Below are 27314 nucleotides of genomic sequence, written 5' to 3'. Positions count from 1 at the left end.
TACCCCGCCTTCTGAATATATATAAAGTATCATTCAAGATCCAGATGCATAATAATTTTTCGTATACTTTATAGCTGCATCTAACTTTTTCGTTAGACTACCTATGTACCCTTATTAGGGATCAAGCCATTCGTAGTTCAACTTCACTATAACTCGACATATAACACGATTCGTTCAAGCCAAAAAGTCATAACATTCCTCAATCAAACATTTGGACTTGACAAGCATGAATTATTCAATTCAAGCTACATAATAACCCACATGATAGTCAAGGTTTCTATTTCATCCATCATATACATCATTATGTTTCAACATAATCGTGCAGACGGTGATCACCCAACGTGAATATACCAGGCATGATCACCCCTGCATACGTAGGGTCCCCCATCGCGGATATACCAAGCAGGACCATCCACGTACCTTTGCTACATGGTGCAATAACTTCAACACACAACTTAACCACATCTTAACCTCTATGAGTTTCAACGTAGTCATCTACACCATCAACTTCTCAAGGCCATCACTAATATGTCACACAAGCATATAGGTGCTACAACATACTTCAAATAGGATTCTAGGATAACCTTATCATAAAAAAATAATCATACACATCAATCACAGTACTAAAAGATAATTAAACTCAGATATATCCCAACCATCATCAGTACACAAGCCAATTCATGTTTAATAACATAGTCTATGGCTAATATATAAAATCACATTTCAATACAAATCCCATTTATAAGACCAAGACATATTCACATACGATATTAATAAAAGAAAATAAGTTAATATCCATATCTCATATACTCAAGTCACTCTCTAATTAATGTAAGCACACTAGACTTCAATTAGTCCCATGTAGTATTAATTTTAGTATTTAAAACGTTTCGAGACATGTTGATCAAAAGTCAATTCTCGGTTTACAGTAGGATCCACAACGCTACAAAATTTGATCTAGAAGATCCGCACATCATAATCTAGATCCGTAACTTCCTAAGGTCCACATTATTCTCAAAAAACAACATACTAAAATCTCATCACAATCCGACAGTCGGATCTCCGCCAATTACTAAAGTTAGGTGGCGATCAACAATTTATTTTACAAACTTAGAAATCCAATTCGGGATGATCCGTACGTCGGATTCCCGATCCATAAGTTCCTAACATCCTCAAATATTACTTATTATAATGTCGTAAAGTTTGGTAATGATCCAACGGTCGAATCAACGGTTTATATTTTGACCTATTCACGTATCGAAATGAAGCTAAGTCCAGACAATCAATTTACGTCGTACGGATATCAAACATGAACTCATGGCATCTAAAAGTGCTTAAAAAGACATCATCGGCCCACAGGCCACACGCCGCCGCGGGTGGCGGTCGGCCGCCCTAACTCGCCAGAAAATCCAACTATTTCCAAAAATTACCAAAATTTACAGAAATGAATATATCAATGAGTAGAGTAAACTTTATACCTGTGGCCAAGGCCAATTTTTCCGGAAAACACCCCAAATTGGCCACGAACCGCCGGAACCCTAAGGTGGGTGTGCTTCGAATTCGGCTTCCAATCGAACTCCGACGCCTCAAACACCACTTGGGTTTTGTTCCTGGGGTTGAGGGGAATCTTTTGGTGGTGGTCATGGACGGTGAAACTTGCCGGAGCCACCGGAAAAAGGGATAAAGCCGTCGGAACACCCGTGGGTTTGTGGCTTCGAACTGGAAAAATGAGAAAGAAATTGGGCTATCTAACACTACAAAGATGTAGGACTCATCAAGAGCTTTCCATGGACACCAAAATCACTCAAAACGGAGTTCGGATGAAGAAGATACAAGCGGGTCAAGTTTGTGGGTTAACGGGTCCAATTCAACCCCAAAACGGGTTAGCAGCAGCCCTTTTCCTTCTTCCTTTTTTTTTTTTTTTCCTCTCCTCCTTCTTGGTTAGTTTCTAAACCCCTTAACCGGTTCCCTTAACCCAAATATATATTTGGACCTTTTACCCCTAGTGGAAATTAAATAATTTTCACAACCTAAAGTTTCACAACTTCAAATGTCCGTAACTATACCGTCATAACTCGGACTCGCAAACGGCTTTCGCCTATGCGCTCGTGGCTTCGAGACCTATTCAAAAACGTTACTTGTGACCTCAAAAGGACAACGAGTAAATAATAATTTTTCAAACTTCACCCTTCGTACCTAGTTTAATTGAAATCTAATTTCAAATAAACTACTATAAATTCTCAAAAAATAATATAAAATCTCAATAATACAAATACGTAGATTATAACAGTGAAATCCGAGAATGAGATTTCACAACCAATCCCCCTCCAATTGCAGCCACCAAGTAGAATAAATCAAGGAAGCCAATGGGATTCCCACAAGTAACACTGCCATGAAAGGCAGACCAAGGGAAGGAGGTGATGCGAACACCTGAGCCGGTGTGAACATCGAAACTCTACACACCTTCCCGATGAACCACAACAAAATATGGTCAATAGTGATTGCAAACCGGAATAGGAGAGAAATTGAGAAGGATGGAGTGAAGTCAGAAAGGAAGAATCGAAAGAAAACATAGATTGATGATGGATGAGAGATGTGAATATGTAAGTAGAACAGAAGATAGAACAACTGAACTGAGGATAAATTAGGTTCGATGGCTTATGAGGTGGAAAGGTCAAGAATAACAGAAAGGAGAACAATGGAAAAACAGTAGCAGAAGGAAAGGAAGGGGAAAACAAAAGGAAGGAAAAGGTTACTGCCGACCCCAGCAGGAGCTAGGGTCGGCAGCAGAACTAAAATCAGGAAGAAAGAAGGGCAAACTCACAAAAACAGTGAGAAAATCTCTCAGTGGGAAAGAAGGACTCTCACCAACAGGGGAGAGAAGAGGTTTAGTCAATTACCCCTTTGAACTTTTATAGTTAGCCAATTCCCTCCTTGAACTTTATGTTTAGCCAATTACCTCTGAACTTTATAAATAGCAAATTCCCACCGGACGTTTAGATTTTAAAAAAATTCATCTAATTTTCCATCCATCTTGATGATGGAAACAACACATGATAATTGTATGAAGGCAAAAATGATGAAAATTTGGATGGATGAAAAATTGAATGAAAGTTTTAAAATCTAACGTCACGGGAGGAATTGGCTATTTATAAAAGTTTAGGAGGTAATCAGCTAAAATTAAAGTTCAAGGGGAAAAATAGATAATTATAAAAGTTCAAAGGGGTAATCGGCTAAAATTAAAGTCCAGGAGGGAAATTGGTAGGTGTATACAAATTCAAGGAGCAAATAAACAAATACCTCTTCATTAATATTAGTACAATGCCACTTATTTCCATGTAATTTTCATATCCTATATGGTGGTTATAATACTCCTCTAGGTGAAGCATGCGACAAGAGATTTTCCGTCTCCATTTGTCACATACCACAACACCATTGTAATGTTGATTGCTGATTTAGTCGCTTACGCACGGGTATTGGTAACTGTCAAGCTTCCAATAATATATACATGAATTGTTGAACAAATTCAGCCTCTGGCATTGATTCTATTGGTGCTTATCCTCATTTAAGATTTTGCGTGGTTTACTTCCGCATGTTGGTCCGTATATTTTGCGATAACTGTGAATAGTCCTACCAAACCCTAAGAAGACTCTGTGCAGTTGTTGGTTATGTACGTGACAAAATTTGACAAAACGAAGGATATGATATAAAATTCATTCTGTCTCAAAAAATAATTACAACGTGTTGATGTAAGACTAAAACCGACTGAAGTGACATTGCTTTCTTTCAATTGACTAATGGTATTGGTGGATATTTCGTACAGAATGCAAATCATGGTAGGTTGCTCATTTTTATTTTTGTTTTCATCTCAGCAAAAGAAATTTAAGTTCAAGTTGTCTGGTATATGAAATATAGAAAGCAAGTTGTAAAAGAATAAACTAGAGCACACTCAAAATTCAAGTGTAAATAAGTTATATGGAACTAGTTTATTGGTACCATGATGTTTTGTTCTAATAAAAGAATGACATATGTACTCTTTTTCAACACATCTCATTGGTTTAGTGACTCAAGAAGTTATGTGACGGTAAATTCATTTCATGTAAATTACTACTCTTTAATTGTAAGTGGCAATTTTACCTCAAAACTTATACTTTGGTATCAACATCCACTATAGCCAGTTTCGAGACTTTGGCATCTCCATTTTGATATCAGTGAAAAAAAAAAAAAATTTATTTGAAAGGAACTCGCCAAGTAATAAATACATTATACATATATTACAAAAGTAAATGAGGGCCTCAATTGGTAAAGAAAAGTGAAATTTGACATGAAATGATAAAGAAAAGTCTGATGAGATAATACAAGGAAGGTGTTTTGTCTTCCATGTTGCTTTCACGAACACTTGCTTTTTATTTTTTTTTAAGGAGTGGGTCCCTGCATGGAAAGTGCAAAGGTAGCTCACTTATCTTCTCCTAGACTGCTGCGGATGTTATTTCAACATCTCCACCATTCGGCTGATTGGATCCCATAACCAACTCTTTCAATTTGTCATACATTCCGGATGCAATAACTTTTGCACTTGCACCAATATTCATGAACAACTCTTTCAGTTTGTCAAACACCTGAAGAAGCTGTTCAAGTGCTGTCTGATACAAACTTTTCAAAACATCTGCAATTTCATGGTAGGACTTTGTTACTGCAATCACAAGGCAAATGCTCCATACTGCGATGGCGAACCACCCCAAAGCTGGAACGATGATCAACAATTCTAAGGTTATGGCAAGTGTTCCAGACGAGAGGCTAATATTATCCATGAACTCAGACAAATCTGGATTTTCACGAGCTGGGAATATCTTGACTGCCAGTGCCCATGAACTGATGTAAACCAGAATAGCAACAATCAAAGCCAATAACGTGTCGTATTCCGTGGACAACAGATATACTGCAGCTCCAGCTCCGTACCTAAGCTGGATAAACCCGGCTAGCGTGGGGATGGCAAAGATAATACGCTTGTGCAATGCCTTTGAAGAACTTTGACGATAATGTTCCCCAGCTACGCTTGTGCTATATTATAAATATATGGTTAGAAAATTATATTGGGTTGTAAGCATTTTCCTTCTAGGTATATGGTGATAAACATTTTAGGTGCAACATAGTTCACCACTAACGTCATCGACATTATTCTAACTTAAGCACATATTACTAAGTATTATGTTTTATCATAACATTATAGGCATCGGAGATATTAGAAGTGAGATCTTTTCCAATTTGAGACTTTGACAAATAAATTTAAATAATAGAAACAACTAATAATTAAAGTATGCCTGCAGCTTGGATATGGTGATGGCCTCCCTTGTACAAAAATAGAGGTAAAGTCATACTATTATTATACGTGGGAACGTACTTAAGTTGTGCGTTAACATTGTATGTTAAAATAATATTGACTGAAGAAAGCAAATGCCTCAAAGTTTGGAACTTTCCGATTATTTTCGAGAAAGAAAAAAGTTGTACTTATTCTTTATAATTAAACATTTTCTTTTGTTGAAAATATTTTGTAATTCCACTTTTCAAGCCATTCTCAGACAAAAATCTTAGTTCGATGCAGTGATAAAGTGTGAGTGAAAGCTTGGTTACGCCTATGTACTCTGCCACACATCTAATATGTGGGGTTTACAAAGTATGAGTGCTGTATCATCTTATCTATCTTTTGAGATTAACATATTTTTACCACAAATTTTATAATTAAAATCGTTTATTTTTTTTAATTATCATTTAAGGATCATCTATATAAAATAAATAAATAAACTAGAGATTATTTTATCATTTATATGCATCATTTCAAGATTTCCGATTTGATTGATAATAAATATGTTAAAGTGTAATGGACAATTATTTTTGTAATAAAAATAATCGCAGATCCAATTAATGTTATTGAAATTTTCATGGTCACAAAGGCTACTTTATGCAACAACAACAACTACAAGTCTTAGGAAAAAAAAACACTTGTTCATGAACAAAAGTAATAGTAGTTTCAATTATATCAGAGCATCTAAGAAGCTAGATAGATTTGTGGCTACGTTCTTCGACAACAACTACTAAAAGGGTGATCGGGCAAAAATACCTGTTCATGAGCAAAAGTTGGAGTAGTTTAAAGTATATATAGAGCAGCTAAGAAACTAGCTAGATAGGAAGTACTTACGGATGATGAGATGGAGATGATGGGGTACTACTGCTCCCTGTCACAGGAAGGTTGCCAGCTCCAGCTGCTTCAATCATCATATTCATAGTGTTGTTCAAGCCAAAACCCCTTCTTCTGACAAATAGATTCACTTAGAAGCGTTTGTATATAGCAAGGCAAACGAGGGACTGGCACTATCATTATTTGTAGCAGATCATTTCTATGTCACTATCATTATTTGTAGCAGATCATGTCACTATCATTGTTAGCAAAGGAAATGGAGGGCGGCAGATCATGTCACTATCATTGTTGGCAAAGGAAATGCGCAGTTCATGTCACTATCATTGCTAGCAAAGGAAATGGAGTGCTAGGAAATGGAGGGCAGATCATGTTTGTAGTAGATCATGTCACTATCATTATTTCTAGTAGATCATGTCACTATCATTGTTTGTAGCAGATCATTTCTTTAGCAAAGGAAATGGACGGTAGATCATGTCACTATCATTATTTCTAGTAGATCATGTCACTATCATTGTTTGTAGCAGATCATTTCTGTAGCAAAGGAAATGGACGGTAGATCATGTCACTATCATTATTTGTAGCAGATCATTTCTGTAGCAAAGGAAATGGAGGGCGGGATCATTTCCGTAGCAAAGGAAGTGGAGGGCGGGACTATCAACTATCATTTGTAGCAGATCATTTCTGTAGCAAAGGAAATGGAGGGCAAACGAGGGACTGCCACTATATTCTGGTGCTGGGAGTAGTGGGCCACTGTGTTTTTATGGGAGGAGACTTTCACCCTTTTAACTGTTTCGGCTTTTCTAAGCCGAGGACCTTATGTGGGGATCCTAAGTACGGACCATTTTAAGCCATTGGATTTTGATCTGAACGGTTCATAACAAAAGAGCCCAACCAAGCTTAGTGTAGATCCGGTCCTCCTCTCTCTACATTCACTATTATGTTTTTTTTTTTAATAAACGATATTATCTACACTAAAAAGATGGAAAAGTAGGCTACTTTTCATAATGAGTTAGCAATAACATGGTTTAAATTTATCTTTGGTGAAATTTAAGACATCTCACCTTATAAGTGAAGAAAAATACTACAAGATAGTAGTACTAAATGGTTATTTAAGAATTAAATAATTTTAAAAAGAAATTTTCTAAAGATTGGGTTCTTGAATCTGACAAATCCGAGTGGCAAAGGATCTTCGACAAAGGACTGGGAAAGATATTTTGTCAAACAAAGGTTTTATGGGAGGACACTTTTACCCTTTGACTGTGCTACCCATATGAAGTTGAATTGACGGCACTAAGAGCAACTCTAGCGTTGCAAAGGCCCTATAGGGCTACTCACTATTGAATTCACCCAGTGAACAATAACTGCCTATAATAAACAGTAACTGTCTTTTGCATCTCTACTCCTAAACTGAATAGCCTTGGCAATAGGCAATAAAATATTAGTATTTTTTATTTTATAAAATAATACAACATAATTTTATTTGTAATTTCGGATATGATTTTTAATCGTTCTCGTTGCGCCGCGTGTCATTATTCGAAAAGACAATTATTGGTGATAAATATAAGATTTTTATCCAATGTCGTCGTGTCATGTGCCATTACCTTTTCAGAATCATTGAGGATAGATTTTGACAAGATTTTTATCCAATGCCGTCATGCCATGTGTCGTTACCTTTTTAGAATCGTTGAGGATAGATTTCCGATAAGATTTTTAACCAATCACGTTGCGCCACGTGTCGCAATTTGTTTACAATCTTTGAGGATAGATTTGGATCTAATTTTTAATGAATGACGGTATGCCACGTGACATTATCTACAATCTAATCTTTTCTGAATCCTCCATATAACCCACCATCCATCATAAGAAATCACACACTAAAATCAAAATCTCTATCATTATTTATAGTTTCTGCTTCCTTCTTCACCAAAACAAAATCTTTATCATTATTCATAGTTTCTACTTCCTTCTTACAATGTCTTATTCTTCAAGGATGATGTGGAAAATCAATGAGTAAGAGAAAAAATTGTTTAAGCAAGGGAAATAAATGTTCAATCTCCAGGTGGCCCAAAATGAGATGGAAGAGGAAGAAGATAAGAAGCGTAGAAGGAGAGATGATGAAGCAAGAATGGCAAGAGCCTCACATTCTCGTCGAGTCATCCAAGTTGTGGCTCACAGGCCTAGCCGTTCTGCAAACACTGATAGAAGCAGACAACGACGAGGTAAGGATCTCTTAGACGATTATTTTGTCCGTAACAATGCATTCCCTGATACGTATTTTAGACGTCGTTTTAGAATGGAACGACATTTGTTCAACAAAATCATGATTGCTGTTTGCAACCATGATTCTTACTTTGTGCAAAAGAATGATGCTTTTGGTGTTATGAGTCTCATTCCTGAGCAAAAAATTATTGTTGCCTTGCGGATGCTTGGATATGGAGCGTTTGCAGACCAAGTGGATGAGATAGCGAAGATGGAGAAATCAACCATTCTTAAGTCCTTGATGAGGTTTTGCTCCGTAATCGAATTTATCTACACCACAGAGTACTTCTGGAGACCTGCTCAGATGGACTTGCAAAGGCTTCTGAAGAAAGGCGAAATGTGATATTTTCCTGGGATGATTGGAAGTATAGACTGTATGCACCGGACTTGGAAAAACTATCCAAGTGCATGGTAAGGAGCTTATGGGGACAAAAAAATAAGCAAAAAGTATCATTTTGGAGGTGGTGGCATCATTTGATAGATGGATTTGGCATGCTTTTTTCGGTGTACCAGGAGCTTGAAATGACCTCAATGTCCTTGCCCAATCCCCAGTGTTCAACGATGTCCTGCAAGGAAAAGCACGAAGAGTCACATACTGGGTCAACGGACATAAGTACCACGGGCCATACTACCTAACAGACGGCATTTACCCAAGGTGGTCATCGTTTTTCAAAACATTGCCACGTCCACGAAGTGCAAAGAAAAAACACTTTGCAAGCTGTCAAGAGGGGTGCATCACCTCCACCTCGGGCTCTCAGGTCATCGATTCGTGTCGGGCCTGTCGTTCGGGTCCCCTCCTATGCTGAAGCCTGCATGGGCTGAAGTTGATCGCTAGGGTGATTTGCTCCTATTTTGTACATGGTCCATCGAGCTAAAGGCCCCGTTGGACTTGCTCTAAGGATTGGGCTACTGATTCAATTTATTTATTTATTTTTTTTTTTTTGTATTGAACAGAATACAACGCATATGAGATGAAATTCTGGCTACCTGAGATTGATCTTTAACAAATTCAAAGGCTTAATTGTTTTCTACCAATCAGGTTCTTCTAAAATTCAGTTAGATATTTTTAATGACCATGAAGTATGAAAACATTCCTCATAATGCAATAACCTCTTACATTTATATTTACCTTCCTATTTATATATTCTATATTTTATATATTTGTCAATATATATATATATGGTCATACATTTATATATAAATTTGCTATGTGGAATTTGTGAGTCAAAGAATCGAAATAAAATAGAAGCAATTTAGGGTTTTTGAAAACCCTAACCATGCCATTATGAGCGTTCTATACATTTTTTTTTTCACACTAGTAAATTTTTTATTACTAATTTTTTTTAAGTCATAGCGAAAACACTAGCCACGAGGTTTGAGATAAAGAATCTTATGAAAATTCATCTATGCCTTGACCTAAAGTTCAAGTGTTGTTCTGACGGTATTTTGATCTACTAGTCGAACTATACCCTAAAGGTGTTACCTTTGAGTATACCTATGATCTTCCATACGCTATATGCTAATGAGACCCTAGAAGAGGTTATAGAATCTGAAATTCCATATTTGAGTTCAACTTTACGCTTTGTCATCAAATGGATGTGAAAACAGCCTTCTTGAATGGAGGATTGGATGAACACATTTACATGCAACAACCACTTGGATTCGTTGAAAGTGGGAAGGAGAATTGGTGTGCAAACTTAACAAGTCCATTTATGGTCTTAAACAAGCTTCAAGACAATGGTATAAGAAGTTTGATACTATTGTGATAGGTTTTAGTTTCACTAAAAACAAGATAGACAACTGCATATACATGAGAATGGTAAGGTCAAATTTCATTTCCATGGTTCTTTATGTGGATGATACCTTGTTAGCAAGCACTAGTTCTCAATTACTGACAGAAACTAAAACTATGCTCAAAAGTCATTTTGATATGAAGGATTTGGGAGAAGCTCATTATGTGTTAGGGATTGAAATAGTCAAAAAATGGCAACAAAGATCATTAGGCTAGCTCAAAAAAACTACATAAGTAGGGTCTTGAAAAGGTTTAATATGGAAAATTGTAGTGGTGAAGAAGTACCAATTGGGAAAGGAGACAAGCTTTCACCCAAGCAGTGTCCTATAACTGAGTTCGAGGTTCAACAGATGAAGGATAAGCCTTATGCTTCATTGGTAGACAACGTGATGTATGCTCAGGTGTGTAGTAGACCAAATTTAGCTTTTGCACTTAGTGTTTTAGGAAGATTTCAATCGAATCCAGGGTTGTCACGTTGGAATGGTGCAAAGAAAGTACTCAGATATTTGAAAATGACACAAAACTATGTGTTGACTTACTACTATGTTGACAATCTTGAATTGACATGTTACACTGATGCCGATCTTGGAGGATGTGTTGACAATAGAATGTCAACTAGTGGTTACATATTCATGTTGGTTGGGGGTGCAGTTTCGTGGAGAAGCAAAAAGCAACAAACAAGGTTTGTGTCAACAATGGAATTTGAGTATATTGGATATTTTGAGGCAATGAGACAAGCAAATTGGCTGAGGAATTTAATTCATCATATGAAGGTAGTGAGGAGCATTCAGAGACCAGTGAAAATCTTTTGTGATAATACTTCAGCAGTGTTCTTTGCCAAGAACAATAAAAGGTCTAAAGCATCGAGACTAATGGACATAAAGTATTTAAAAGTTCAAGATCAAGTAAGGGAAGGCATTATTGAGATTAAGCATATCAGTACCCTGGATATGGTGGTTGATCCATTAACTAAAGCCATACATGTTACAAGTTTTAACAAGCATGTAACAAGCATGGGCCTGCAAAATTCAATAGATGAGTTTCGAATGTGGGAGTAAGGATAGCATGCTTGTAATCCTTGTTGTTTCAAGTAATAGTATGAATGTATTGAACTAATTATTTTGTTCATTAAGAAAGTGCAATATACATATATAAAGAAGTTCACTATTTGAATGTTAATTTTTGCAAAGTTAACATATTAAAGGAGATGTCTTAAATGATGTATCTCAGAACCAAAGAAATGTGGGAGAAAACAAAGTGTACATTATGTTTCTCTCTGTAAAGTAATGTTTCCTTGATATTTATACTTACGATTTATTGCAGTATGGTAGTAGTCTTGGTGAACTGATACAAATTCTGATATCAAGTTCCCAAGATTCATCTGGTGCATTAAAACTGGTACGTATTAAGCAAAGGCTTTACAGATTATAACTCAATGATCATACTTTCTTATGACATTACAATAATGGGTTAATGTTTGATCTCACTTATGTGGGAGAATGTAAGAAACTTAATGTGAGTTTCATCAAACATATAACAAGTGTAGTATTATAAGCTAAGTGAGTTATATGTGAATATAGCCTAACTGATGCAATAATACAGTTTCCGGAGTTAAAGTGTTGGAGGGAAACAAATGAGATTCAAACTGATTTGAATCAGGCAGTTACAATGAAGTTGTAACTGATGGTAACTCCTTCCTTGATGGGAGGAAGGAACTACCACAAGTATATATATGGATAATGTGATATGGTCCCTCCTCTCGGTGTTATTTTGGTTACCGCTATCGTAGACTCGTCCCGTTGAGAGTTGAGTAACCTTTCCGTACACAAGAGAAGAGAAGATCAGTCACTCAACGTGAACATCATGGCATCCAATGCAGGTTAGGGTTACTGAGTCGATATATATGTCATTAGGGTTCTTGCATGGCAATTTAATGTCCATGCACAATCTAGGGTTTGATGGTTACGATCTTTGAATTGCTAATATCTTCGTCCTGCTCTTTCTTGGCCTCGAAGGTATCTAACGGTCCGATCGGCAGAATCGGTGGGAGATTTTCTAAAACTCTCCCACTGTTTATAGGTGCTAGAGTTTCCAGTTCGAAATCTTCGAAAGTGTTCATTAGGATCCTTCTGGATTTGGACAAAGCTCGGGAATTTGTGTCTAGTACTGATGTGAAAAGATGATAAGGGTTTTTATATGAAGGAGGAATGCTTCCCATAGGCAATGGAGTGATTCTGGGGACGTTGACTTCTTTCATCTCGGTTGCAAAACAGGAAGGGTTCGATAGAAGGGTTGGGAGGTAGGCCATGAGGCAGGAAAATCTACATGAGCCGGTAAAGATGATGTAGTTGGGACGGGCGGGGATGAGGCGGCAAGCGAAGGGTAGAGAAGGTGGATGGAGCGGGTAGTGGCTTCGAATTGGAGGAAGAAAGGATCGTCGGTGGTGGCATCGGGGGAGGTAATGGCTTGGAACTCAATGTGGATGACTTTTGGATGTTGGGATAGGAAGAAGGAAATGTGGGCTGACTCAGCGGCCGAGACAGAAGGATGAGCGATGATTAAGCGGACGGTGCAGTTTTGAGAGGAGAGCATGGCGGCAATGCGGAGGAAGGGTGTCAAGTGCCCCATTCCGGCACTAGCTAGGCAATAGGGCTATGTGAGGAGGATGAAGAGGAACTGTGGGGTTTGACATGGTTGTGCAAAAGTAAGGATGCCAGAAGAGTAGATTAACAATGTATCCTTAAATCTATCAAAAAAAAATGAAACACCTGTGACATCTGATCACTTGATAGTGTTGTTATTATTTTTTAGTCAGTACTTGGAAAATCCATAGCCTGGTTTTGTCAACTATAAAGACTTTAGATGATGGAATGCTTCAATTTTTTCAACAATGTTTTATTTTAAACTAGCTAACTGACTTAATGTACATTTGCAATCTCTTCATTTGATACTATATAAACTTATAATGCACATCTACTAGTTCACACGATGTCAACATATAAAAAATTATTTCAAAGAAAATTTTACATGTAATAAGATGCCGTTTCCTAACGTCGTCACATCAAAGAGACTTATAAATTAATTTTATCTACAGATTAGATTAGTGTACATTATTGACTAAATAAATCTATCACTTGACCCATTCAAATGAAAAATAAAACCACAAGGACCTGACCAGGTGAACGTATCGGGTTTTACAAATGAGCCCAGTGGGCCCCGGAAGTGGCTGAAACCAAGGCCCAAATCGTCGGTAGTTCTGACACTTGGTGCAAAAAACGATGTCGTATCCATGAAGTTCTATCATCGAAACACTGTTCGAAACGAGAAAACAAAGCCCCTTCAGCTCCACTGGTTCTGCTGAGCTCGTCGCCCTCCGTCATCCGCTGCCTTGGCGACAAAATCGCTGCAAAAAATAAAATAAAAAATGAACGCCTGCAAAACCCTAGTCCGTACATCTCTCTCCTTAGTCACCTCCACCCGACGAACCAATCGATCCACCGTCTCTCTCCTCCACTCCCCCTCCCTCCGATTCTCTCCGCTTCCTCCCAACGAAGGTAGTCTCTCTCACTCTCTCTCCTCTGCTTCTCTCTCTCCAAATGTTTGGCTGCTTTTCGACATTGACAAACGTAGGATTTTCAGTTGGAGTTGTTTATGTATTTGTCTTTTGGGATTTCTTTTGATGTCATCTTGAATAAAGCTATTTCTCATTATGTTTGATGTACCTTATAACAGCAGTAACAAATTTATGAGATTACGGCTTGCTGTGCATCTGATTTGTCTCAACTGAATGCATCTTTGCCTCTAATCTGATCTTTGATATGAATGTTTAACTATGGTGTACATGAAACTTCTTCCATGCGTCGATGAGAGCAGCGGGACTCTTTGTAGAACTACCGTCATCTCCAACCGCCCTTCTAGCCTCGTCTCTAATGTGCAATGCTTGCAACTTCAACAAATCGTTTCCCATTATCTCACAATGTCCTCTGCTTTCACCACCGTCTCCCTATCACCCCAACCCCAACTCTTATCCCATGTTCCAAGTCCAATTTTCTCTACCAAATCTGCATTGATTTTCTGATCCCCATGTTGCGGCCATGCTAATACGTGCACACCGTTCCAGAGAGCCTCAGACAAGGAGTTCCAACCACAGTGACTTAAAAACCCACCGATGGCTGGATGGCTCAATATCTCCTCCTGGTTCAGCCAATTCTTCACTGCCAATCCATTTTTCTTCACCCTCTCCAGTAATCCCTCTCCGAGCACCTCAGTCAGTTTCTCGTCGTCTTCCACGTCAACTTTCTTATCATTCACAGCCCACAGAAACCTGCAACCGCTCCTCACCAAGCCATCACCCAGCTCTCTAATTTGCTCCCTTGACATGGCAGTCCTGCTCCCAAAGCTGACATAGAGCACTGACCCAGTTGCTTGATCATCTAGCCATTGCAGTTGTTGGCTTGTCTTGAAGAAACACGGCGCTAGCAGTCCAATGGAAATTACTGACAGTAGTTTTCTCAATACTTTGCCTTCATTTAGTGCTGCCAAAGTTTCTCACTCTATACTTAATACTCTTTCATATGTGTTTACCAAAATTCCACTTTATTCTGTCATTTTCTTACCATTCTCTATGAAAAAGGTCTTCAGCAGATTGTTACTGTCCTGCAAAAGTGGTGGAGGCATCGTGATTTTGGTATTGGCCCCAAACCCGGAACTTGGAGATCATCTTTTATCGTGTGACTAGGGCCAAGCATGGTGTGGAAAGACACATTAAGTGTCAACATTTTGGCAGATGATGTGAAGAAAATGTAGTTTGGAAGTCCAAGAGAATCAGTTACAGGAATAACCGTGGAGGCGAAGCTCATGTCAGTGATCATAGCAGAGAGAGGTGGAGAGAGTGAAGATAGAAGAGGAAAGAGCAGTTGAGAAGAGCGCCGAATCAATTCAAAATGGTAGTAAAAAGGGTCTTCGGAATTGGTACAGGGCTCGTTGAGCGGAAGGAGATGAAACTGCTTTTGAGTAATTTGTGGGAAGGCCGTGAAGAAGTGAGACGAACTCTCTCACTCTGCAAATGAGACAGTTGGATTTGGAGTGATGAAAGTGACACGAACATTATGTGATGCGAGTGACGCTGAAAGCCGAAGGAAATGTTGGTATTCAATAGAGTTTACTAACTCAATACCAAAATATGTGGGTGATAAGTTTACAAACTCTATCACACCTCTCACTTTCACTCTCAATAAAATTGGACAAAGAAATAGAGAAAGGAGGGAAGCAACAAGCTTTGAAAAAAAACACTTGGACTTTGATATATGAAAAGAGAGTTTACAAACTCAATAGCTTACAAGCTGAAAATGAGAATGGGAAATGGGATTTGGATGATATGCTCTAAGGCTTAGCAAGATGGCCTATTTATACAAAAACTGAAAAATTAAACAATCCAACAATACATATAATGAATGATGGTGTTCCACATCTTTACACCCTTTCAAACACATGCAGCAACTTTGATAGTTGGCATACACATGCATTGCATCATGGCAGGTTGTAATACCTTCCTTTCGGCTAACACATGGAGAAACACTGCTGTCTTCCTGCTAGCACATCACATGGCAGCACACTTGCTGTCTTTCATCACCATTTGGCTGAATAATGAAGGAGCAATGATGATTATATCTTGCTGGAAACAATCTGTAAAGAAAGGTTAGCATCACATGGACATATCACATGACTTTTAATTTGAATTTCCAACATGCCCCCTCAAATTAAAACGCCTTCATGCCTAGCATTTCACGTAACAGCCGGAATGATTCAACTGGTAATGGCTTAGTGAAGATGTCTGCCACTTGTTCCTTCGTGTGACAGTAGACAAGCTCAATTGTCTTTTGCTTCACATGGTCCCTTAGAAAATGGAACCTGGTATCAATGTGCTTGCTCCTTCCATGTTGAACTGGATTCCTAGCAAGCTTGATAGCTGAGATGTTATCCACATGAATCACAGTCGATTCCACTTGTGGATGACACACTGACTTCGACAGATTTCTTAACCAAATTGCCTCACACACGGTTGAGGCTACAGCAACGTACTCGGCTTCACACGATGACAAAGCAACAATTGATTGCTTCTTTGAAGTCCATGAGAAAGTTGTTGATCCTAGAAAAAACACATAGCCAGTTGTGCTTTTCCTTTCATCTTGGTCACCTCCCCAATCACTATCTGAATAACCAAATAATTTTGCATCTTCACCAAAATTATAAAATAGACCATAGTTTAGAGTACCTCTTATGTACCTCAAAATTCTCTTGGCGGCCAGCCAATGAGACTCCCTTGGTGTTTCCATGTATCGACTCACGAGTCCAACACCATAAACTATATCAGGTCTTGTGATTGTAAGGTACCTTAGGCTTCCAACCAAGCTTTTGTACACGGTTGAGTTTACAAACTCACCTTCTCCTTCCTTGGACAGCTTCAATCCAGTTGCAACTGGAGTGTTGACAATATTGCACTTGTCCATATTGAATTTCTCCAATATATCTCTCATGTACTTTTGTTGAGAGATATAGATACCGTCACTTTCTTGCTTCACCTCTATGCCAAGAAAGTATGACATTAATCCATTGTCAGTCATCTCGAATTCACTGAACATGAATTGCTTGAACTCATAGAACATTGCTTCATTGTTTCCTGTAAACAACAAGTCATCTACATAGAGACAAATAATTAAGAACTCCCCTTTTTCATCGTTCTTCATGTAAACTGAATGCTCGTATGGACATTTCTGAAATCCATTTTGGTGAAGGTAGTTGTCAATCCTTGAGTTCCAAGCTCGTGGTGCTTGCTTGAGGCCATACAAAGCTTTCTTCAAACGATACACCTTATCTTCTTCTCCTTGTACTTGGAAGTCTTCCGGTTGTTCCACGTACACTTCTTCCTCAAGAACTCCATTAAGGAAGGCTGACTTGACATCTAATTAATAAATTTTCCATTTATGCTGAGCGGCAAGAGAGATTAGTAATCTTACCGTGTCAAGTCTTGCAACTGGAGCATAGACTTCATCATAGTCCACTCCATACTTCTGTTTGTAGCCCTTTGCTACAAACCTTGATTTTTATCGATCCACACTTCCATCTGCAATGCGTTTGATCTTGTAAACCCACTTGACACCAATAGCCTTCTGATTTGGTGGGAGCTTTGTTAACTCCCAAGTGTCATTCTTCTCGATGGCATGGATCTCTTCTTCCATGGCTTTCTTCCAACAATCTTCTTCCACAGCTTCATTGAATGAGAGAGGCTCATGGTCTGCATAGAAGCAGAAAAAATTGGTTTCTTCTTCTTCTTGTCCATAAATCTCTGTGAGACTCCTTAACCTCACTGGAGTTGAGGAGCTGCTTTCCTCACTAGATGTAGAACCACTCCTTGCAATTCTGTGCATTGGAGTTGTTGTGATTGTTTGAGCAGGCTGTTGCTCAATAGGTGGTACAACTTCTGGTTCTTCAAAATCAGTGGAGACGATCTTCTCTTTACTGACTTCTTTGTTGTTCCACTTCCATGTCTCTTCCTCACTGAAGATGACATCTCTACTAACCACTAGTTTGCCAGTTAGTGGGTTGTAGAGCTTGTATGCCTTGGACTCTTCACTATAGCCCACAAACACACACTTCTCACCTCTATCATCAAGTTTCCTCCTCTTGGCTTCTGGAACTTGAGCATATGCAACACACCCAAAAATTCTTAGGTGTGTAACATTCGGCTTGTATCCACTCCAAACCTCTTGTGGTGTCATCCTCTTGACACTCTTTGTTGGACATCGATTCAACAAATAAATCGAACAAGCTACAGCTTCTGCCCATAACTCTTTTGGCAAATTCTTCTCCTTAAGCATGGACCTTGTCATGTCAAGGATGGTTCGATTCTTTCTTTCGGCTATCCCATTTTGCTGTGGGGTATAAGCAGCAGTAAGTTGATGCCTAATTCCTTGCTCCTTGCAGTAGGCTTGGAAAGCATTGGAGGTGTACTCTCCACCTCTATATGATCTCACAGCCACAAGCTTGTGGTTGCTTTCAGCCTCTGTGAGTGCCTTGAACTCCTTGAAGATTTTTAGGGCAGCCGACTTCTCCTTGAGAAAATAAACCCAAGTCTTCCTACTAAAATCATCAATGAAAGTAATAAAATACCTATTACCTCCATAAGACATGGGATCCAATGGACCACATATATCTGTGTGCACCAACTGCAGTGGTGCCTTTGCTCTCCATGTATCACCAACAGGGAACGATAGTCGTGCTTGCTTGCCAAGCACACAACCTTCACATACTTGGCGTGTGGCTTCAATTTGGGGTAGACCACGAACCATTCCTCCACTTGACAGCAACTTTAGGCCATTGAAATGAAGATGGCCAAATCGAAGATGCCATTTCCATGACTCATCTTCCATTACACCGATGTTGCAGCTTCCAATCTTTGTGTTCAAATTCAACGGAAACATCCGGTTCTTTGACATTCGAACACGTGCAATAAGCTTTCTCCTTGCATTCCTGAGAGTGAGAAGCATGTTCTCCATATGTATAATGTACCCTTTCTGGAGCAGTTGACCAATGCTCAGAATGTTGCTCTTCATACCTGGTATGTAGTAGGTGTCGGAGATGTATTCTTCTCTACCATCCTTCTGGATGATCTTGATCTTCCCTTTGCCTTCAACTGGCAACTTTGAGGAGTCACTAAGACTTACAGATCCATAGGCCCCATCTTTGAGTTCGGCAAAAAACTCATTCTTTCCGCACATGTGATTGCTTGCACCAGAGTCCAAATACCAAACATCTTGTTGGCTACTGGAATCATGGTGTGCTAGCAAGACTGTAAGTTCTTCATCAGTATTTCCACTTGATTCTGCCATGTTGACATGCTCACCATTTTTATGTGAACATTCATTGGCATAATGTCCATATTGCTTGCAATTGTGACATTGGATATGCGCCTTTCCTCGAGTAGATCTCCACTCTTGAGACTGACCTCGATTTTGTGCATAGCCTCGACCTCTTCCTCGAGCTCGTCCTCGGCTACGGTTAGATGAACTCCCACGACGTGAGTTCCACTGCCCACGACCTCCATTTGGTTTGTCAATATTCAACTTTGACTCCAAAGCTTGCTCTAGCGTTGTGGGGTTTGCATTCTTCTGAATGCGTTGCTCGTGAACTAGGAGGGATCCTAGTAGCTCCTCTGCGCTCATCACCTCCAAATCCTTGGATTCCTCAATGGCAGTCACCACATGCTCAAACTTAGATGTGATTGACCGGAGTATCTTCTCCACAACTCGTACTTCATCGAGTCTCTCGCCATTTCTCCTCATTTGATTTACTATCACAATGAGCCTTAAGTGATAGTCGGAGATGCTCTCTCCTTCATTCATGTGAGTAGTTTCAAAATCTGCTCGAAGTGACTGTAATCTCACTTTCTTGACCCGATCTACTCCTTTGTAGATTGTACTGAGTGTGTCCCATACTTGCTTGCTCGTTGTTGCTTCTGCAACCTTCTCGAACGTTGAATCTTCCAAACCCTGGTATAGAAGATACAGCGCCTTTTGGTCCTTCTTTCGTAAGTCCTTGAGAGTGTTCCTTTGATCCGCAGTATATACGGCTTCTTGCTCGGCAGTGGGTACAACATACCCACTACTGACAACTTCCCATAGCTCCTGTGATCCAAACAATGCTTTGAATTGGATGCACCATCTTTCATAATTTTCTTTCTTCAATGTGGGAACTTGGAGTTGCACTAAGTTGGACGCCATAACTGCTGCACCTGCCAGAATGGTATTCTGGCTCTGATACCAATTGTTGGTATTCAATAGAGTTTACTAACTCAATACCAAAATATGTGGGTGATAAGTTTACAAACTCTATCACACCTCTCACTTTCACTCTCAATAAAATTGGACAAAGAAATAGAGAAAGGAGGGAAGCAACAAGCTTTGAAAAAAAACACTTGGACTTTGATATATGAAAAGAGAGTTTACAAACTCAATAGCTTACAAGCTGAAAATGAGAATGGGAAATGGGATTTGGATGATATGCTCTAAGGCTTAGCAAGATGGCCTATTTATACAAAAACTGAAAAATTAAACAATCCAACAATACATATAATGTATGATGGTGTTCCACATCTTTACACCCTTTCAAACACATGCAGCAACTTTGATAGTTGGCATACACATGCATTGCATCATGGCAGGTTGTAATACCTTCCTTTCGGCTAACACATGGAGAAACACTGCTGTCTTCCTGCTAGCACATCACATGGCAGCACACTTGCTGTCTTTCATCACCATTTGGCTGAATAATGAAGGAGCAATGATGATTATATCTTGCTGGAAACAATCTGTAAAGAAAGGTTAGCATCACATGGACAGATCACATGACTTTTAATTTGAATTTCCAACAGGAAAGGCATGAGATGACCCATTCCGGCGCTCGGAAGGAGAGCTACATGAGTGACTCGTAGATCACCGGAATCTGACATTTTAATGGAAGATGACGTTTTGGTAAGGGAAACTGGATTAGTTTTAGAGCAGGGCATATTTGTACTGATGAAGGCTGAGGCAGGTGCACTGAATGTGCATGTGCTCATGTAAGGACAAGTAGATATCTAAGTTTCCTTGGATGCCAAGAAACTTCGAACTAGTAAATTAGAGAAGCGACCTACTCGATCTCGATTATTTAAATGTTCTTGCAACAATAGTCAGGTAATTTTAGGAGGTAATCTTAAATTTCCAAATTTTTGCTAAGTGAACATCTTTGTTGGCTCAGATTTTACTTGAAAACATGATGCAATTTTAATAGAAAATAATATCAAAAAATACCCATAGGAGAAGGTTTCAGCGCAAATTGATCTTCAAAGTCAAAAAATGGTAAATTAATTGTAGAAAAAGTGACACCGCCAACATATATAATTGGCCAATTAACTCTGAATTTTAATTTTAGTTGATTACTCTCATGAACGTCTATAATTTGTCAATTTCTAGTAGTGAATTTGTTGATATGAGTAATTACTTTATTATTTGAATTTGGGTCTTGAATTGAAATATGTGAATTGAGACATTTATGCGAATCAAGTCACAAGGAAGGCTAATGTGGTGTCCCGACCCCAAAATGTTGCTAAAAATACAAGATCATGGAAAAGATTCATAGTTGTCCATATTAGGAATAAAATTCCAAGGACAAGTATACGAAGTGAGCTAGTGAAATAGAATAAAAAGAAATAAATAATATGTTGTCCACATGACTAAGATGGGGTAGCCAATTGTAAAAGCATATGGAGTAATCAACTAAAATAAAGGTTAATAGCGGGTAATTACCTAGAAAGTTCAGGAGAAAATTGACAAGTTCATACAAGTTGGAGGAATCGAGAAATACCTTTTTCAAATTTGTGCTGTGTAAGGACAAGATCCAAAAAGATGAAAAATATATATTTTTTGGATGTGGATTATACATGGACGCTAGTAAATTAGAAAAGTGAGCTACTTGATCTCGAGTATTTAAATGTTGGATAATGTTAGAGAGACTAAACTTGTAAAATAAATTTTAAAAACTAAAATACTACTTAAGCGTTGATAAACGTGCTCATTCCCATTGGTAATACATCATTTAGTTTGCAAATTTTGTCTCCAAATTTAGTCCTCCTAGCATTACCTTTAAATGTTTTTGCAACAATAGTCAGGTAAAAAAATTTAGTTTTAGGAGGTAATCTTAATTTCCAAAATTTTGTTAAGTAACGTCTATACTTGTAGGCTCATATTTTACTTGAAGACGTGATGCAGTTTTAATAGAAAATTTACACAAAGAAAATGGTCTCCGCACAAATTGATCTTAAGTGTCAAAAAGTGCTAAATTAATTGTAGAAATAGATTTATAAACATCTACAAGCACAACACGACTTAACCTTTAATGTCAAAAGATTGTACATTGTGATGTCAAAACAGAAAATCTCCTACAAATCTTAAAGTAGTTGATTGGTGTTGGTCATATTGAAGTTGAGAATCCAAGGCATATGACTGGTGAAACTGGTATACATGGCCCCAGAGGTTCTAGATCCTTATAATGAAAGATGGGATGTCTATAGTCTTGGCATGTGTTTATGGGAAATTTATTGTTGTGACATGCGTTACCTAGACGTTGACTTTGCTAATGTATTATTTGAAGTTGTTCGCCAAAATTTACAGGCATAAATCATCAGATGCTAAGTTCTTTAGAAAGCATCATGTGTAGGTGCTGAGATGGAAATGCATATAAACGTCCTGAAATGGGCAAGGTGTTCATCATGCATTCATGGAATAAGGAGATCAAATTTGAAATCAAACACTTATTGTGCATGAAAGATTGAGTTATGCAATTGTTACTTGGGAACTAACTGGAGCTCGTCAAAAGGAAGTTGAGCAGCTTATTAAAACGCATCTACAACTGCCCTCACAACATAACTTCCCGCCATTAAAATTGGTTACTCGCAACTGCCCACTATCATCAACATCTGCAAACTTGCCATGTTTATGCAACACTTCAGTAACTTCCCTAAAACCACCCAGGCCAATGGTCAAAATGAACTCCTTGATTCCAGCTACCGTACCACAATCCCTACACCTTTCAACATTGGCATGAATTAGTGTAGTTATTGACCATATAAAGATGTAAACTATAAATTTGTATGGCATGGCAACCCTGCGAAGATAACCGGGGAAAAGATGAGAACTTTTCCTTTGTATGATAGAAGAAATGGGGATGGTGATTATTGAGATGCACTTTAGGTTTGTATGGACATTCTTTCTACTCTTACGGCTCATTTTGGCTTCACAATGTTCATGAATAAAATCGTCACACCAGCTATGTGACAAATGTATAAGTAATTTTCACATATTGTCTACATGACACCATTTTACGATCAGAAATTATAATTTTCGTTATTTAAAAGGACGATTACACATGACAGCCTGTTCCATAGCCAAACTACAACATATGTATAACCAATTCGAGATTGAAAAGTTACATGAAACTTCAACTTAAGCACATAAATTTCAAGGATACATTAGTTCTTCTGCGTCAAATATTCCAAAACTAGATTGAGCACCTTCTCAGATTTCCCACCGAGGGCAATAGCCTTTTTAGCATCTTCCCCCACCTTCCTAGCCAAACCCCTCAGCTTCTTATCCTCCATCAACTCCACAATCTTCCTCCCTATCTCTTCCCCAACCCCACAACCCCAACTCCTCTCCCATATTTCCAACCCCGCCTTCTCCACCACCTCCGCATTCACGCTCTGATCCCCATGCTGCGGCCAGGCCAGCACCGGCACCCCTTTTCTTGCCGCCTCCATAACCGAATTCCACCCGCAGTAATTCACAAACCCGCCAACAGCCACGTGCTCGAGAATGTCCTGATGGCTCACCCACCCCTTCACTACTACTCCCCTGCCTTTTGTTCTGTCCAAAAAGGGCTCCCCAAGCCGGTCTTTCAGATCTTCCTTGTCGTCTTTGTCGACCTTACTTGTTTTGAGCACCCACAGAAACCTATATCCACTCCTCTCCAACCCATCTGAGAGCTCTTTAATCTGCTCATTCGACATGGCTGTTCTGCTTCCGAAACTCACGTAAACTATGAGAGATAGTTTCCGTCTTCTTCCTGCTCTTTCTTGGCCTCGAAAGTATCTAACGGTCCGATCGGCAGAATCGGTGGGAGATTTTCTAAAACTCTCCCACTGTTTATAGCTGCTAGAGCTTCCGGTTCGAAATCTTCGAAAGTGTTCATTAGGATCCCTCTGGATTTGGACAAAGCTCGAGAATTTGTGGCGATTAGTGATGTGAAGAGATGATTAGGGATTTTAAATGGAGGAGGAATGCTTCCTATAGGCAATGGAGTGATTCCGGGGACGTTGACTTCTTTGAGATCGCTTGCAAAACAGGAAGGGTTTGATAGAAGGGTTGGGAGGTAGGCCATGAGGCAGGAAAATCTACATGAGGTGGTAAAGATGCTGTAGTTGGGGACGCCGAGGTCAGCGGCGACTGGGGCAATACTAGAAGCCACTGCAAAGTCGGAAAATATAGCTGAGACGGGCAGGGATGAGGCGGCCGTACTAACCAATCGACCCTTCTAACCAATCGACCCACCGTCTCTCTCCTCCACTCCCCCTCCCTCCGCTTCCTCCCAGCCAAGGTACTCTCTATCTCTCTCTCTCTCGACACTCATACGCACATTTCTAACTCAATTTTGTGATTTGAATTTGAAATTAGCGCTCAGGCTTGCTCCGTACAATGTTCCTTCGCGGCCGTACGCTTCAATTTCATCCGAAGCAGCCGCCGCCGATTTGACAGACGAAGCTCACTCCGCGGACTCAACCCTAGAACCGCCGGAGAACCCGACGCAGGACACCGTGGAGGAGCTTCTGAGGAAGAAAAACGACGGCGCGCGCCTGATGAAAATGGAACGCCGCCACGAGTCCACGCACCAAATCGGCGGTCGGTGGTTCCTGTATCTCGCCAAGTTCAGCTGCGGTGAAGGTGCTTTTCTCTACAGCGGAGAGGTGCTTGAAGCGGTGGATCCGTACATAATGGATGTGAGGAAGGAGAAGTTTAGGAAGGTGGTGAAGAATCGGAGCTACGGTGTGTGTCTGGTGGTTGAAGGATTGGGAGACTTCGGCAATGTATCGGCGGCGTTTTGGTCTGCGGATGCGCTCGGGTTTCAGTCGGTTCATGTGGTATCCTGCGACTCCAAAAGGTGCAACGGCATTTGGGGTGAAAAGGGTCTGGTTTTGGGTTAAACTTTCGAAAAAAAAAACCAGAAAGAAGATTTCTTTTTTTTCTAAATTGTTTGTTGGTATGTGGTTGTTTAGTGAATTGGTAATCAGGGTTGGCTTCGTTTAATTTGTGTTAGTAAGTTTAATTGAAGTTGTTCTGTTCGTAGTTGTCGAATTAACTTTGTTAACCTCAGCTTGATCTTGTTTCAGATATAGAGACAATCGCCATGTCAGTATGGGAGCCGAGAAATGGTTGGACATTGAAATTTGGAACTCGACTGCAGAGTGCTTTGAAGTTCTGAAATCGCGAGGTTATCAAATTGCCACAACGCATTTGGGAACGGATGCGGTAATTATGCACTTTCTTCTTCTGTATAATTTGTTTGCGTTAAAAAGATGTTCCACAGGTTTAATCTCAAGCATGTATCTGAGTTATTCTTCCATTTTGTTTTTTAATGTGTCTATATACGACATGAATTGGTGTTGCCCAACTGCGATTGTAGTCGGAAATGAAAATAGGTATTATACGTTTTCCCTATTTAGTGATCATTTCATTTTTCGATATCATCCAAGCTGGTTCTTTGTTCAGTTTTAAGCTGATACACTTGTGTCTCTGTGACCAATATCAAATTTTCTGATACTTGCACCTGATGAAGAATTTAGAAATTGAACCAAGAAAAAGTTAATAACATCAAGAAAATTACATCTTAGATATGTTCTTCTTCGATATTAATTTGAATGCAATGTCTAATTTACGGGAATAAGTGATGAGGCCCTGGCTTTGTCAGATTTGCATTGCAGTATTTCAATGAAAGGCATGGTTGACTCTTTCAATGTTTCAGTTGCTGCAGGCCTTCTCATGCACCATGCAGTTTGTGATAGAACATCTCGCCTGGTAACGACTATACTGCTATTCTTTCTGTACTGAATAATGCATCTGCTCATTTTAACGTTTTCTTTTTTATGCATTTTATCGTTTTCTTTTTTATTTAGAGATTTACATTCACGACTGTTTAATCATCTTCATTGATTGGATTTTTATAATGGAAAAGGCATTGACAATAAATTACAGGACAATCATAAACCCTACATTTATTGCCGGCTATTGATACTGTTTTGGTGTGCAATTGAACTTCCATTTTGCATTGCATAATGTGAAGCCTGAATCAGTTCTAAACCCTCTTTTCTTCCCTCGTTTTTCTACAATCCTGTGTTGGTCCTGAAGTTGTTGGATTCTTTCAACTATGGGTCAAGACTACAGCAACATTCATGTCAAAGTTTGTATCAGGCACTAGATAATTTGCAGCTCAATTTCACTGTATTTTGTGATTTTCGCAAAAGGAATGGTAATCGTACAAAGCAGCTGCGTGCTTAATTAAATTTCAAGCATTAGATGTTAATAACTGTTGCCCTCAAATATACAGGGTAGCCATGGGGATCTGACATCTGAAGAGAGCCAAATTCTACTCGCTGAATTCTCTGAGCCAAATTCTACTCGCTGAATTCTCTGTGTGGCATAGCAAGAGTTCAATTAGCATTGCACGTGAGTATGTAAAGCAGAAGGCATCTCTGCTCCCATCAAAGACTTGAAAGACCCTTTTCTGACTTCTGATAGCATGGATGATGTTAAACAAACGTGACCTCCAAAATTCTCATAAGAAAGCAATCAACAAACAGAGCAGAAGATAACAAGAATCCGCTGAAGCCAACCAAGAGGACAAAGCGGCCATGTCCGGTTGAAAGCTTACCTTGATAAACAAGCGTTATTCGGTCTAGAGAAGGCGGCATGAGAGCTTACCTTGGTAAACAAGCGTTATTCGTGCCAAGAATAGTCTTTTCGTTTTCTATTCTCTTGATGATTCTTTACTTTCTAGCGATAGATAGGACAGCTTGAATCAATGAAATTAATTTACGTAGTTCTTCTTCTCCGGTTATTTTTAAGGTCGGGTATTTGATAAATTGAGTTGAGCATCGGTCGTTGCTTCCTTTGGTTTTGTATTCACTAGTTGTATTCATTTCATATATATTATCTTGGAGCCAATGAAGCCGGCAACCATCAACTACTTTTTCTTTTACGTAAGAGAAATGCTAAGGAGTGTCTTCTATAGACTTTCTGTCATATCAATAACACGATATGTTATAATGTTAAGACGAGAATTAACGTTAAATTGTGATGTTGCACAATATGTTATAATGTTGGCACATAAGTTAATGTTAGACTGTGAGATGACAAAGGGTTCATAGAGTCTTATTTTGAGCGTTTGTTTAGCATTTCTCTTTACGTAAATTTTGGATGAACT

The 27314-nt window shown here is 39.0% G+C and overlaps 2 protein-coding genes and 2 pseudogenes across 4 annotated transcripts; 2 read left to right on the top strand and 2 right to left on the bottom strand.

Annotated features, from left to right (window-relative positions):
• Positions 1 to 8240: 8240 nt before the first annotated feature.
• On the top strand, positions 8241 to 8798 carry LOC137709249 (uncharacterized). Its single transcript, XM_068448342.1, has one exon. The coding sequence runs from the start codon at positions 8241 to 8243 to the stop codon at positions 8796 to 8798; it is 558 nt and encodes a 185-aa protein (XP_068304443.1).
• Positions 8799 to 13869: 5071 nt separating this feature from the next.
• LOC137709248 (UDP-glycosyltransferase 708G1-like) lies at positions 13870 to 15882 on the bottom strand (annotated as a pseudogene).
• A 7418-nt stretch (positions 15883 to 23300) lies between these two features.
• Positions 23301 to 24467, bottom strand: LOC137709246 (UDP-glycosyltransferase 708C1-like; annotated as a pseudogene).
• LOC137708609 (uncharacterized) lies at positions 24237 to 27078 on the top strand. 3 transcript variants are annotated; one of them, XM_068447728.1, is made up of 5 exons: positions 24237 to 24434; positions 24512 to 24995; positions 25225 to 25363; positions 25857 to 25909; positions 26240 to 27078. In XM_068447728.1, the coding sequence occupies exons 2-5, from the start codon at positions 24694 to 24696 to the stop codon at positions 26307 to 26309; spliced, it is 564 nt and encodes a 187-aa protein (XP_068303829.1). In that variant the 5' UTR covers positions 24237 to 24434; positions 24512 to 24693; the 3' UTR covers positions 26310 to 27078. The 3 variants fall into 3 exon arrangements, with proteins under 3 accessions (XP_068303829.1, XP_068303828.1, XP_068303827.1); XM_068447727.1 differs by having other exon boundaries at positions 25225 to 25533; XM_068447726.1 differs by having other exon boundaries at positions 25225 to 25533; positions 25857 to 27078.
• Positions 27079 to 27314: the final 236 nt, after the last annotated feature.

Source organism: Pyrus communis, chromosome 11 (genome assembly GCF_963583255.1).
Source record: "Pyrus communis chromosome 11, drPyrComm1.1, whole genome shotgun sequence".
In the NCBI taxonomy this organism is placed as follows: Eukaryota; Viridiplantae; Streptophyta; class Magnoliopsida; order Rosales; family Rosaceae; genus Pyrus; species Pyrus communis.
Note: the sequence above shows the minus strand (reverse complement) of the source record. Positions and strands in the feature narration are given on the sequence as shown.